This window comes from Eptatretus burgeri, chromosome 3, assembly GCF_056783735.1.
Source record: "Eptatretus burgeri isolate ZD-2024b chromosome 3, Ebu_testis_v1, whole genome shotgun sequence".
Taxonomy (NCBI): domain Eukaryota; kingdom Metazoa; phylum Chordata; class Myxini; order Myxiniformes; family Myxinidae; genus Eptatretus; species Eptatretus burgeri.
Genome location: NC_140963.1, coordinates 139,952,167 through 139,964,531, shown reverse-complemented (window position 1 = coordinate 139,964,531; position 12,365 = coordinate 139,952,167). Strand labels below are relative to the sequence as shown.

Below are 12,365 nucleotides of genomic sequence, written 5' to 3'. Positions count from 1 at the left end.
CTTGGGGGAACATGCGAGGCTAATAAAGAGGGGAGTATTATTTTAAGACATACAAAGCAAGCAAAAGCAAGACAAATTGATGTGCACGTTCACTGTAAATCAACCCAATATGTGAAGAACCTTTAACATACACCACCTGAACGCTAACCGCAATGTTTTCAGCAGTGTGTGACAGCAAAACAAGAGCAGCATTCCCACACGACACGCCGCCCATGTTGTTCAGGATGCGCAAAGGTTCTCAAAACACCAAGCGAATGCAGCGGCTTTTTCAAATCATGTCGTCGTCGTCTTTTTCTTCTTTCATGTGCAGCACAAGGCTGCAGGATAGCATGACTACATTTGCGGCAGAGCCATGCCCTCAGCCAATGCCCTCTGCTGGTTAGGTAGGGCAAGTATTTGTAATTTGACCAGGGTGCCAGTGATAGCTCGCCTCCTCCTCGCAAAGGACACCGTGGGATTTTTAACATCCACCGACTAATGACGGCAGACAGGACGCCCGATTGAAGCCATCAGAGGGACGGCACACGCGTAGATGAATCACCCTGCCTGTGAAACACAGGGATGACAGTTTATAGCTGGGTCGGGATTCGAACCCAAGCCAGACAACTTAGAAGGGAGTGTGCACACCTCTTGTTTAGGCCATTGTGACAGACCTTCAAATCAGGTAACAGCATGGCTGGAGTATGGCAAGTTATGTCATTTCATGGTTTGCGGCGAAAAATGACTGCGGAAATCAGATGACCAGAGAAATGACTCGATTATGAAAAGGTTTAAAGGTAAAATAATGGTTTGAACATTCACTACAACTCGTGTCAGCCGAGTAGGGGATGCTCCTTATCTGGACAGATTTGCGAGTCTGTGTTGCGTGAGGTGTGCCATTTTGATGGACATCACTCACACCACTCAGAGTCGGTGAGCATCACTCACATCACTCACAACGTATGCTCCTTATCTAGACAGATTTGTGAGTCTGTGTTGCGTGAGGTGTGCCATTTTGATGGACATCACTCACATCACTCACCGACATCACTTACAGTCGGTCAACTGGTTTGTTAGAGTTTGGAGAACTGGAATTTGTGATTAAAAAGTTACGATATGCGGATGAACATGGTTGCACGATACAGTCAAACAGGATATTTTATGAAGTCGAATCACCAACGAACCACCACACCAGGTTGTCTAAAACCCCAGTTTGTAGCCACCATCATCTCTGTTGCACTCTCCATTTTCATTCCCTGCAACTTCATCCCAACTACTGCAGTTTACAAAATTAATTTGATGAGTCATTGGCCATGTGGAGAAAAACGACTTCACAACAATCAATGTGAAAGCGTGACGTCGCATAAACCCACCAAACACATGCAATGTGACCTCGGCCTCCGCATCCCCAGCCTTGTTACTCGCGCTGCACACGTACAAGCCAGAATCATCTTTTGTGATGTTATGGACCACGAGCACGGTGTGTCCACGCTCAAATGAAAACTTGGCTGACTGCTCCAACTGAGACTCTTCGTCGATGGCCGCTCTGCACAGATACAGGAATTGAAAGAATTTTGTTTGTGATGACATAAGAGGTATTTTAAAACACTTGAAACAGACATTCGGGAAGGGTGATGGCTTGTCTCTGAGGGCACTGTACTGGCCTCCCAGAGGTTGCGGGTTTGAATCCAGCCGAACGCAGCGATATTGATTTGAGCAGCCTATTTAGTCCAATGGTTGCCAAAGGTGTTCCAAGACATGGTCCATCCTGTTCCATTCAATAAGCCTGGTGTTGGCTTAGCTGTTTGGGTGACTGGCTTGGGATTTTAGGGTCCTAAGTTTGAGCTCCTGTCCATCATTGAATTAACACCAGGTGGGGTTGACTCAGCCTGTCATCCTTCCGAGGTCGGCGAAATAAGCACCGGTGTGCTGGTAATAGGGGCATTGCATCAGTGACATAGCTGTGCCCTCAAGCAATGAGAAGAAGAAGAACAAGAAGAAAAACAAGAAGAACAACAACAAGAAGAACAAGAACAAGAACAAGAAGACGAACAAGAAGAACAAGAACAAGAACAAGAAGAACAACAAGAAGTAGAAGAAGATTGAATGAAATTTGAGTCCATTGGACTGCAGTACATTTTTCAATTTCATCACTTAATCTGATGGTTGCTCTACCTTTGCTACTTCCAGAGCCTTCTCGAGCTGAATGGATGAAATAAACAGAATGTTCGAGGTACACTAACCGCAATGGCAAGCAAAGAGAAGGTGATGTTTCAGGTGTTCACCCTTTGTCAGAGCAAAATAAAATGGGGAGGGGAGTCCTTCTCGAGTTCACGCAGTTTGTAATTGTTGTTGTATGTCCTTTTCCAGATGAGTTCCATTTAATTGCTGGGTTCTTTTTATTATCACCAGAAGGTCGACGAATTTTGTTTTCTCTCTGATCCATTGGTTTCAGTCAGAGAAGCTTTAGTAACACTCAAGTCCCACACACTTGATTTCACAACTTAAATGCTTGTGTGTGTGTGTCTCTGATCCATTGGTTTCTCTTCTTGTCCCTTTTGATTAAGCCAAGGCAGCTTCTTTCCATGGCTCTTTGCCGAGTGATCAATGTTTGCTCAATCTCCTTTATTGAAGACCATGTTTCAGTTCCACATGCCATTTCTGGTAAAACACACCGATTATAAACTTTCCTTTTCAAACACGAGGGCAGTTTACGGTTCATGACATTATTGTGAACGCGAATGTGCCTATTTAAGCGGATACTTTCCATGGACAGAAACAGCAATCGCATTGTGCGAATGCAACGTTTTGCATGAAGAGGTACTTCGGCGACGGGGCTCATAATTTGCCTGGACGGGCTGGCTATAATACTCTACTTCATGGCACTGACGACATTGTGAAATCAAGTGTGGTGGGACTTGAGTGTTACTAAAGCTTCTCTGAATGAAGATAGCAGTCAATGCAATACTTCCTAAAAGCCTCCCCATTGCGGATGAATTGAAACAACACAGTGTTGTCCTGGTATTCGAACAAGCAGTTTATTCCAAGTCTCAGGATAAAGTATGTTGGGGGAATCCAACTTTCACAGAGCACCTTGTGATCCGCCTTGGTTAATTTCACACAGCGAAGTCTTTTTTTGTCAATCATCGGTAAACACTATCCGGATGTAGGTCTCTGATTTCCTTGTGGAATCAGGACTCAATCAGGTCTGGGAAGGAAAACAGTGCAACTGAGCAATGCACGCACACAAAACCATGTACGAGGCACTTCAGCAGCTACGCATTGAATCATGTACGAGTTCGTTGAGTCATGAGCAGACAGAAAGTCACCAAATTCTTCAAGTACAGGTTGGACACCTTCCCCCTTTGCACTTTTTAAGAACCTGTCGCATGGTGACGAGATGCAAGACATCATGGACGTGTTTGACAGTTTTATACGTGAACGTTGCCGAGAGAATCCGACGTTTGCTTTCTGGAGCTCCTACATCGATAAGTGGAGCTTCTGCTTCAATTTAGGAGAGCGACACGAGAGTGGGATTCACATTTATCTGCAGCTTCTCGGCTTCATCGTCATTCCCACCGCTTTCTCTCATTCCTTTCAAGGTCTTCCCATCTTTCCTCTTTGGAAGGTTTATTATTTCACTGGTCAAATTTATGAATGGAAACGATAAACATAAACTATCATCGCAAATGGAAGCAGGGATGGACAAGGAACAACCAGTATTCAAAGAAAAATGTGGGGATGGGTGCACATGATAATTTATTGTAATCATCCCCATCCTTTTGCATTAAAATTTTTTATTTATTATTACTTGTATTCATTTTTAGTCCTATTTTTGAGTCTCCAAATTGAGATCTTTATATTTATTTTTTAATACTATATGCAATGTCAAGACTCATATAAGAGCTAACATAAAGAACCTATAAAGAGGGGAGTAGGAGACAGGAGGGATGGGAGAGGGAAGCAGAAAGCAGTGGGGAACAGACACATGAGGAGATCTGTGGAAGGGAGAGAGATGGGGTGGGGTCCATGGGCGTAAACAAGATGGACATTGCAGGGACTTTCAGGAAGGAAAGCAGGGAATATGAAGGAGGTGGGTTTGGGGTGGATCAACGGGGTAGAAAAGATCGAGGATTTGGATGGGGGACGATAAGAGGTGGTGGTGAATAGCTGTTTTGAAGACATAGAGGGAAGAGTGGGATTGAAGACAGTGTGGGAGTTTGTTCCAAAGGAAGGGGGAAAGAGGAATGAAAGCGTGAAGGTGAGCGGTGATTCGTGATTTTGGTAGTTTTACAAGAAGGGGGTTGCTGGCGGACCTTGAGCGCCCTGCGGAAATATGGGGAGGGACATATCTCAGACAGAGCAGAGGGTCGAGGCCAGAGAGGAGACGGTAGAAGACAGAAAGACCACCGACCTGCCTGTGGTGAGACAGTGAGAGACCCAAAGACTCGGCCTCATCGCGGGAGTTACCAATGATCCTAAATGCCTTGGTTTCCACAGCGTGAAGCCAAGAAAGGTGAGAGGCAGGAGCGCCAGCCCAGAGGAGAGGGCAGTACTCCATCAGGCTGTGGACGAACAGATCTTCATCCAGTGTTGACACTTTGGTGACACAGAGCTTGTACATGAGAGTATTTGTTTCCACACCAAATGCTTTTTCGTCATCAACAAATGCGAGACAAAGTAAGTTTTACTCTCTTCATTTTTTTTTTTCTTCCAGAAGATGATTTATTGCATAAATGTGATCTCTTGTTGAGTACCAACTTCTAAAACTTGCTTACTTCCATAGTTGGTTGTTGTCCAGTTCAATCCAGAGTCTGTTCTTGATCATCTTTTTCAACAATTTATAAGTAAAGAAGAAAAAGCCAATATTGGAAGACTAGCCGAAACCCCGTCACAGACGGATTCCGTTCCATGAGCCAAATATGACAACCAGTGGCGGCTCTTGTAAGAGCCAGATCCCAGTCGATGTACTCCATGGCCTTACCTAATGAGGCCTACAAAACGTCCTTGTACACGACATTTTTGGTGTGCACTACTCCTTGTGAAGAAATCCCCTGATTTGTGTGCCACTATGTGCGATGCACTCTTACAGGTACGAAGTTTCTTTCAGTCCAGGTCACAGTACCGAGAAAAACGTGACGCGACCGCTCGGAGGAGCACAAAATTGGTCCTTCAGTATTAATATATAGATATAAGAAGATACAATGTTTCTTGTTACATTTTTTGTGTCAAATTCACATTCTGAGGTAGTCGGTATGTGCAGAAGAGGGTTTTACATTGCGGATGCTATTTTCGAGGAGTGGAATTACACCTCTCAGCGGTAACGGTCTGTCGACGACGGATATAATGACGTCAGCGAATGACCGATGATGTCATGACGTCCTGACGCCTCTCAGCGGTGATGTCAAACGTCGACATGTAAACGAATGTAAAATGAAAAGTGTATATTCTGCTTCAGAGTTGAAGGTTGACCATTGCCACTATGTGCGATGCACTCTTACAAGTACGAAGTTTCTTTCAGTCCAGGTCACAGTACCGAGAAAAACGTGGCGCGACCGCTAGGAGGAGCACAAAATTGGTCCTTCAGCATTAATATATATAGATAATTGTTTCGTTCCACCTGATCTCTTTCTTTGTGCATCAGTACCAGCCTACCATCCTTCTGAGGTCGGCAAAATGAGTGCCAGCATGCTGGTATCCTGTGTCGGAGTGGCGACCCGTCCAGGATTGTGTCCAATAGCCAAGGGGACAGCTTAGGCAGCACCAACGCCCTGCACAGAGTATGGTCCCAATGGATGGATGGACCAGCTATGAGTTCTTCCAAGTTTTGGGGATTTTTCTATCTTCCAAGTGTTTAGTAAATAACTTTGCTAAATTACTGTGGAGCAGTTCACCACCATGCATCGATCACAATTTCTCGTGACTGATGGAAATGTGTAAGGTCTTATTAATCTGTAGTTTTTCAGTGGAATAATGTTTCAGGGAAAGACCGATTAATTTTATTATAATCAGCGTTCAGACGCTAATTGTTTTGACGTCGGGGTTCTCTCGAGTTCAGATCAAGGTTGAGGTTGAGATATTGCTTTGTGATATCATCGCAGATTAATGAACCTGCCAACCTGGATGCCTCCCTGGTCTGTGTCATACTTACTGGTGGTACCAAGTGACAACCGGGTCAGGAGAACCATCAGCCATGCAGGAAAGGCGTTCAGTTTCACCGCGCCCTGCCGTCGCGTTCACCCTCACCTCCTGAGCATTAATCGTGGGAGGTACTGCCAGGAAAAGAACTCCAGTAAAGTTAATATTCAAATTAGTGTTATTCAGTATCGACTTAAATCATCAGAGAAGTGGGAGAAGGAAGACAAAGGCCCAACAGTTTAAGAGGTGTTCCATTAGCTTTGACGCTCCCTGCAGGGTTCATTTTCCTATATGGCGATTCTTAGGCTCATTAAAAACAGTCATTTCCAAAAAATTAAAATAAAATAAATAAAAAACAGAGGAAAGGGTGACGTGTTCTCAAATAGTTCGAGCACATATGACCAGAGGCATTCATCTTCAGGCACAACAGTAGTATCACAGCCGATACGTTGCCATGTGCTCCGAGCTCACTTCGGTGCATATTCAACGTATTATCCTAACTGTAGCCCTTAAGCATTTCATCAGCTACTCACAGAATGCTAAGGTGTGGAATTCATTTGGGAGTTAACATTTTTTCTCAATTATCCAATTGCCAGGCAGACCGCCATCAATCTTTAGCCAGGAAGTAGGTTCTAACAGCCATTGAAAAGGTTCTTATTTCGTAGCAGCTTATGGTCCCAAACAGTGGCAAATGACTTGTGTGTCAAATAAGATGTGGGCTCAAATTACACCGTTGGAACTTGCACACACGTGAGATGAGTGGTAGTCTCATGATCACGTAAAAAAATATTTTTTAAACATTGGATACCTGTGCCAACTTTCACCAGGAGGCACAACACTTGCATACAGTGGCCATGACACCTGCTGCAATTAACATATGAAATGGAATGAACACAACTAATATTTTTTACTGGTTTTAAAGCATTTTGGATGTTGGTAGTGAATCAATATGTGGAATCGGTTTGTGTGAAGATCTGTGCTTCTGTCACTTGCTGGGTTTGGTCCATTTCATTAATGTTACATCATTTCCCACATTTCAATTTCTGTCCAATAGTGTGCCGGTGTGACGTTTCAGTGGTTCTCGAATATTAGTTGTATATATTAGCATTCTAAGATGATTCAATGAGTACACTTTGGTGCTTTTAACGCAAGTCAGTGGCAGTGCACAATAAATAGCATCATCGTTGATGCCGAAAGCTCACCGTTAACAACCACACGGATATCTATGAAGCCCAGTTCGCCACGTGAAGTGATGCGTCCCTCACAGCGGTACACTCCCTCGTCTGACTTTCGCACGTTGCTGATCTGTAGGAAGTTGTTGTTGAGCAAGACAAAGCGCTCTGTTGGGAACAATGGAAGTGTAACATGAAGAGCGGATCATGTGGCACAAGCTCAGTTAAAATTTCCACTTGTTTTGGCACGTTCCCACAAGTCATCATTTCAGTTTGAAAAATTGTTATTTGCTTCAAAGAGACTCAAGGTAGTGGGAAGACCACGGTTCAAAAAGCATTTTTACAAAAGTGCTGTTTATTATTGTTCTTCGCACTTGAAAGTTTATACAAATCAGCATATTGCTGTTGAACCAAATGTGTTGTGCTTTGTAGAATGCGAGCTTCATGGACCGCTGACGTTTTATCGTTTGCTAATTAACGTTGTTAAGGTATCGGATCAAACAGTATCATGTATTCAAATCTACAACAAACAAACAAAGAAACAAAAAAGGGCCAGCAAATACGCTTTCACTGTTCCTCATTTCACGGCTTGTGGTCCGAACAAGGCGATCATTCATTCACCCGTCGCATTGAAGACCGACTGTGGAAGTCTCTTGGGGTACCCCGGGCTGATGACATGCAGTATCACAGACAAGAAAAGGGTACAATGAGTTTTGGTGCCTAAGTTTAAGCTTGCCCCATCTGCGGAATTTGCCATGGTACCAAAACACAGGAATGTCGCTGGGTGCCTGTGCCTGGTGGCCTTCAGAGTTATGGGTATGGCACGCACAAATCTCAGAGACTATATGTGCAGCACTCAAGATAAGCTATTATTACTCAAGCACACATTCCACAAGGGAGTTTAGAGTACAACCTTCGAGTCCATGTGCACATCAACAGGTATGACGATCAAGAATAGCATTTAATTGAAGGTGCGGTGCATGTGTTTTTTTTAAAAAAAAATTATCTCCATTTTTTGAATCATCGGTTCCTGAAATGTTTCCTACATAAATGCTAGCATACGCTGAGTTACAGGTAATTGTGAGTGAGAAACGATTGATTATATCACAAATAGAGGCGATACATTATTATACAAACAATGCTTCCACACGTGACGGCCATGTTTGTGCACCGACTGGTCAGCAACGACACATAGTTCAGCCTTCAGGTGTTGCTGCACGTGATGTTAGAGGGTGCCTGAGGAAGCATAGAAGGAGAAAGAAAACTCGTGACTCAACACTTACCTTTACCGTCCTGTTGGCAGGAAGCCATCTCTCTTAGCGAATATCCTAAAGCTGTTGCTGTCTAAATTGTTCAAGATTAATTATTCTCCTTTGGTGGCATTGAATTGCAACTCGCTGTTTCCCAGGTTGCGTGCATTATAGTAGAGGCATCCAAAACAATGCCACTTTGATACTTTAAACCTTCATGAAGTGGCTCCAAACTCCATGGTATGTGCGCCGTGCCTTACGACCGTCAAGGGACTTGCCCGAGCCCATTGATAACTAGAATGGCACACTCAGTAGAGCGCATACCTCCGCCAGACTGAAGAGTTTACGAGTTTATGTTTTGCATTCCACTGATAGACCAGATCTGGATCCGGATCTCAACCAAAATCGAATTGGCTCGTTCTTGTCACCTCACAAACTCATCCTCCCAAATTTTATTACAATCCGTCTGCAACTTTTTGAGATGTCGTGCTATATATCGTTTATGGCTCTATCTCTCAATGGTGAAGAATCAGTGGTGAAAAAAGTATTTAAATTTCTCGTATCGGATCCGGATCTTCACCAAGATCGAATCAATTCGTCCGCATCACACACCCAACATGTCCGCCAAGTTTCATCGAAATCCATCCATAACTTTTTGAGATATCCTGCTCATAGAGACAGACAGACAGACAAACAGACAGACAGAGGTAAAAACATAACATCTGCCCACCTTCGGTGGTGGAGGTGAAGATGCTGAAAAATATATAACTTTGTTGAGATGTCCGATTACAAACTGATAACGGATACTCGGCACAGCACCAAACATCAGGCCGGGTCTCTTTCTCCATCATGTCATCCAAGTACATGCAAACACTGCTTCTGTTAACAACATTACTCTGGCCACTATAAACGGCACAAGGTGTGTCAACCCTCGTTTTAAAGTTATTACAACCAGAAGTACATAAAATTTGATTACAAATACAGCAAAGTTTTTCTAACAAGTACAACTTGGGACTCGCAGGTATGACCTGTTAAAAAGAGCAAAGTCTGAATATCGGTGCAAATAAAAGGGCAGTGTCTGCCACTTTGTCAGTCATGTTTCCCATCGCCTCTCTCACTGCCGCTTCACATGTCATCACCAAACTTCAGGCATAATTAACGATGTCTTAAAATTCTGCTTACGGCAACTACATTACATTTACTTACAGCTCCGACGTCTATTCCGTTCAGCCCGGTCTAAAGTAGACCTTTCTAATACAGTTTGCTTTGCCGAATGACATCGATGCTTCAAGCGCAATGCTGTAGTTGTTTTTACGATGACTCTCACATCACATCAAATGCCATGCTATCCCATGACCTGTCCCTGACAGGTAAATCTGATAATTCAGAATATAGTGGAATGAAGATTGGATTTCTCGAGTGTTGATGATAATGTATTCAGGACACCATACAAGGAGATAGGTCAATTCTGAATCAATGTACTTTGTGACTGGCAAAATCGAAGATTTTTCAAGTGTATTGGTCAATCGATTTTGTTATTCTGCCCGTTTGTCACCTACAAGCCACAATTTTAAACCGGTCTTCACGAAACTTCACCACATGGTCGAATTTGTCATATGGAAGAAGCCTATTGTTGTTGAGATCAAAAGGTCAACAACTTAGGTGGTATTTCTAAAGTCCTCAATTTTCATCGGATTTACTTGAAATTTCAAGATATACATTTCAGGTCACTGAATTCAACCACCAATTATTGTTGAGGTCAAGTTTGCTTTATGGATTTTGCAATATCGTGCTCTGCACGACGTCGTCTTCTTGTTTGTTTGTTGGTTTTCCAACCTTCAGCTAATGTACGTCAAAGTACATAGTATAGTAATACCTACACAATGTAAGAAACCAAAGAGGAATCAATCTCATCCGGGGTGGCAGTTTCAGTCAAATTCAACTTCACAAGGGAGGTCGGTGAGCACTTTACCAGCTGAGATATCCTGCAGTCCCTATTATGTGCCAAAAGAATCCCATAACACTGACAGGGGTAATCTGCAAACTAGTGAACAATTGCACATTTGACAATGGGTTTGTATAGAATATTTTAGGGGTTATTTGACACACACACACAAAACAAAACGTGTCAATCAGCACAGTTCCTTCAGGTACAAGTACCTTCACGCCATTGTGATATTTCTGAAACACCTTAACAGCAACTCTCATCGCACACTGTCCAAATGATAGCAGAGACGGACAGTCTGTTGCTGCAAGTAACACTGCAGATGGTGAAAGAAAGAGTAAGAAAGAGAAAACTGGAACAAAGTAACGTCCATCACGCCCCTATTTGGTGATCCGCAACAAACCATACCAGATGGCCGTCGTTTCGCCACGTCTTTCCGTAACTGGATTCTCGTGTGCATGCCGGTGTGCAGAGATGAGAGAGAGGGGTCTATTCTTAAAACGCCACAACCGTAACTACTTAATCTTATCACGAGACACAAAATAATGAAACCAATCAAATCTGGGCAATCACTACAGGCTTTACGCCTATTTGTAAAGAAAATTTTAATGCTGGTATGATGTCTTTTTCTTTTCGTGTGTTGCAAGCATTGAGCATTTCAATTTTGTCCTAGCTTCAGTTTCATCAGCCAATAAAAAAAAAAATGGCACACAATCAAAAGCATGACAATGACTGCTGATAGCAAGGTGCACTATTGGCAAAATGGCTAATCAAAGCAAAACATGCACCTCATTTGAATAAAATTTGACCAATGAGGGCACCACCTTTGCTCAATTTATTGGAACAAGGCCTACGGGTGATTTGAAATATTTGCATGAGAACTGTGAAAGACAAGAAGGTGAGTCAGATACTGTCATACGAACCATCCGTTTTGCTGACGACATTCCGTCGACCAAGCTTCCAGAGCACGCGGGGTCGTGGTATACCAGACACTTTGCATTTCACCACGGCAACCTCTCCTTCCGTAAACTCCTGCGTGGGCTGTTCATCCGTGAAAGTGAGCTTCTCTAGGGGGGCGCACGGGAATAAATACACACTAATAGGTTGTAAAGCAATGATAACATTAAAAAAAGAAAAAATTGTTTGGCGTGCAAGCCTTTGGGTAGCATCACATGATTGACGCGATGAGGACACGAAAAGGGTGCAGAAAAAGAGAGAGATCCACATTCAAACAGGCAGACGGAGACTGCATGCAAACAATCATGCATAATTTGGGATCGAGAAAATGAATGGCCAATCGTAAGATGTCACGTACGACCCTTCGGCGCTCCATGTAGTGCGTAAAGGATCATGTGACTCGTGTCATCCTTGCTGGAGGTGCAAAAACCCCCACCCCGCCGTACTCCTACTGGTACTCACATTTCCCTTTTTATCCAGAACTAAATGCATTATGGAGTTAAAACACAAACACACAGGATGGAATCGAGATGCGAAACAATAAAAAATGAGCAATGTGCAATAACGTTTGTTCTTCACACAAAGACAGTTTAAGGCATCACATCTTTACGGATGGCCGAGTGGCCGAGAGAGGCTCAGATAAAGAGGGAGAGCGAGAGGCAGAGACATTTGTCAGAAAGACGCATGCCTCGGTGGTTCTCTGTTCAGCGTCCCATGTAACGTCTAATGCACAATCAGACTCACCGTGGCCTATTCTCTGCGGAAAAATGATAAAAAAGGACATTTAATAGCTCACAAAGTCAAACTTCCCCACAGCTTCCACCATTTGTCTTTGGGCCTCTCCGCATCGTTCTATTTCCCTCTATCTCATTTCCTTTCCTGGAATAGTGGTGTCGTGTGCGATACGTGAATGGGGAGTATGCA

The 12,365-nt window shown here is 43.4% G+C and overlaps 1 protein-coding gene across 7 annotated transcripts in view; it reads right to left on the bottom strand.

Moving 5' to 3' along the window:
* The window catches only part of NCAM1 (neural cell adhesion molecule 1), a 273,015-nt gene that overhangs the window by 128,881 nt on the left and 131,769 nt on the right, over positions 1-12,365 (bottom strand). For all 7 annotated transcript variants that reach the window (XM_085875921.1, XM_085875925.1, XM_085875918.1 and 4 more), the window contains exons 4-7: positions 11,408-11,551; positions 7,320-7,457; positions 6,131-6,251; positions 1,353-1,525 (exon numbers count right to left, since the gene is read on the bottom strand). In XM_085875921.1, coding sequence (XP_085732047.1) covers positions 1,353-1,525; positions 6,131-6,251; positions 7,320-7,457; positions 11,408-11,551 — 576 coding nt within the window. The remainder of the gene's footprint in view (positions 1-1,352; positions 1,526-6,130; positions 6,252-7,319; positions 7,458-11,407; positions 11,552-12,365) is intronic.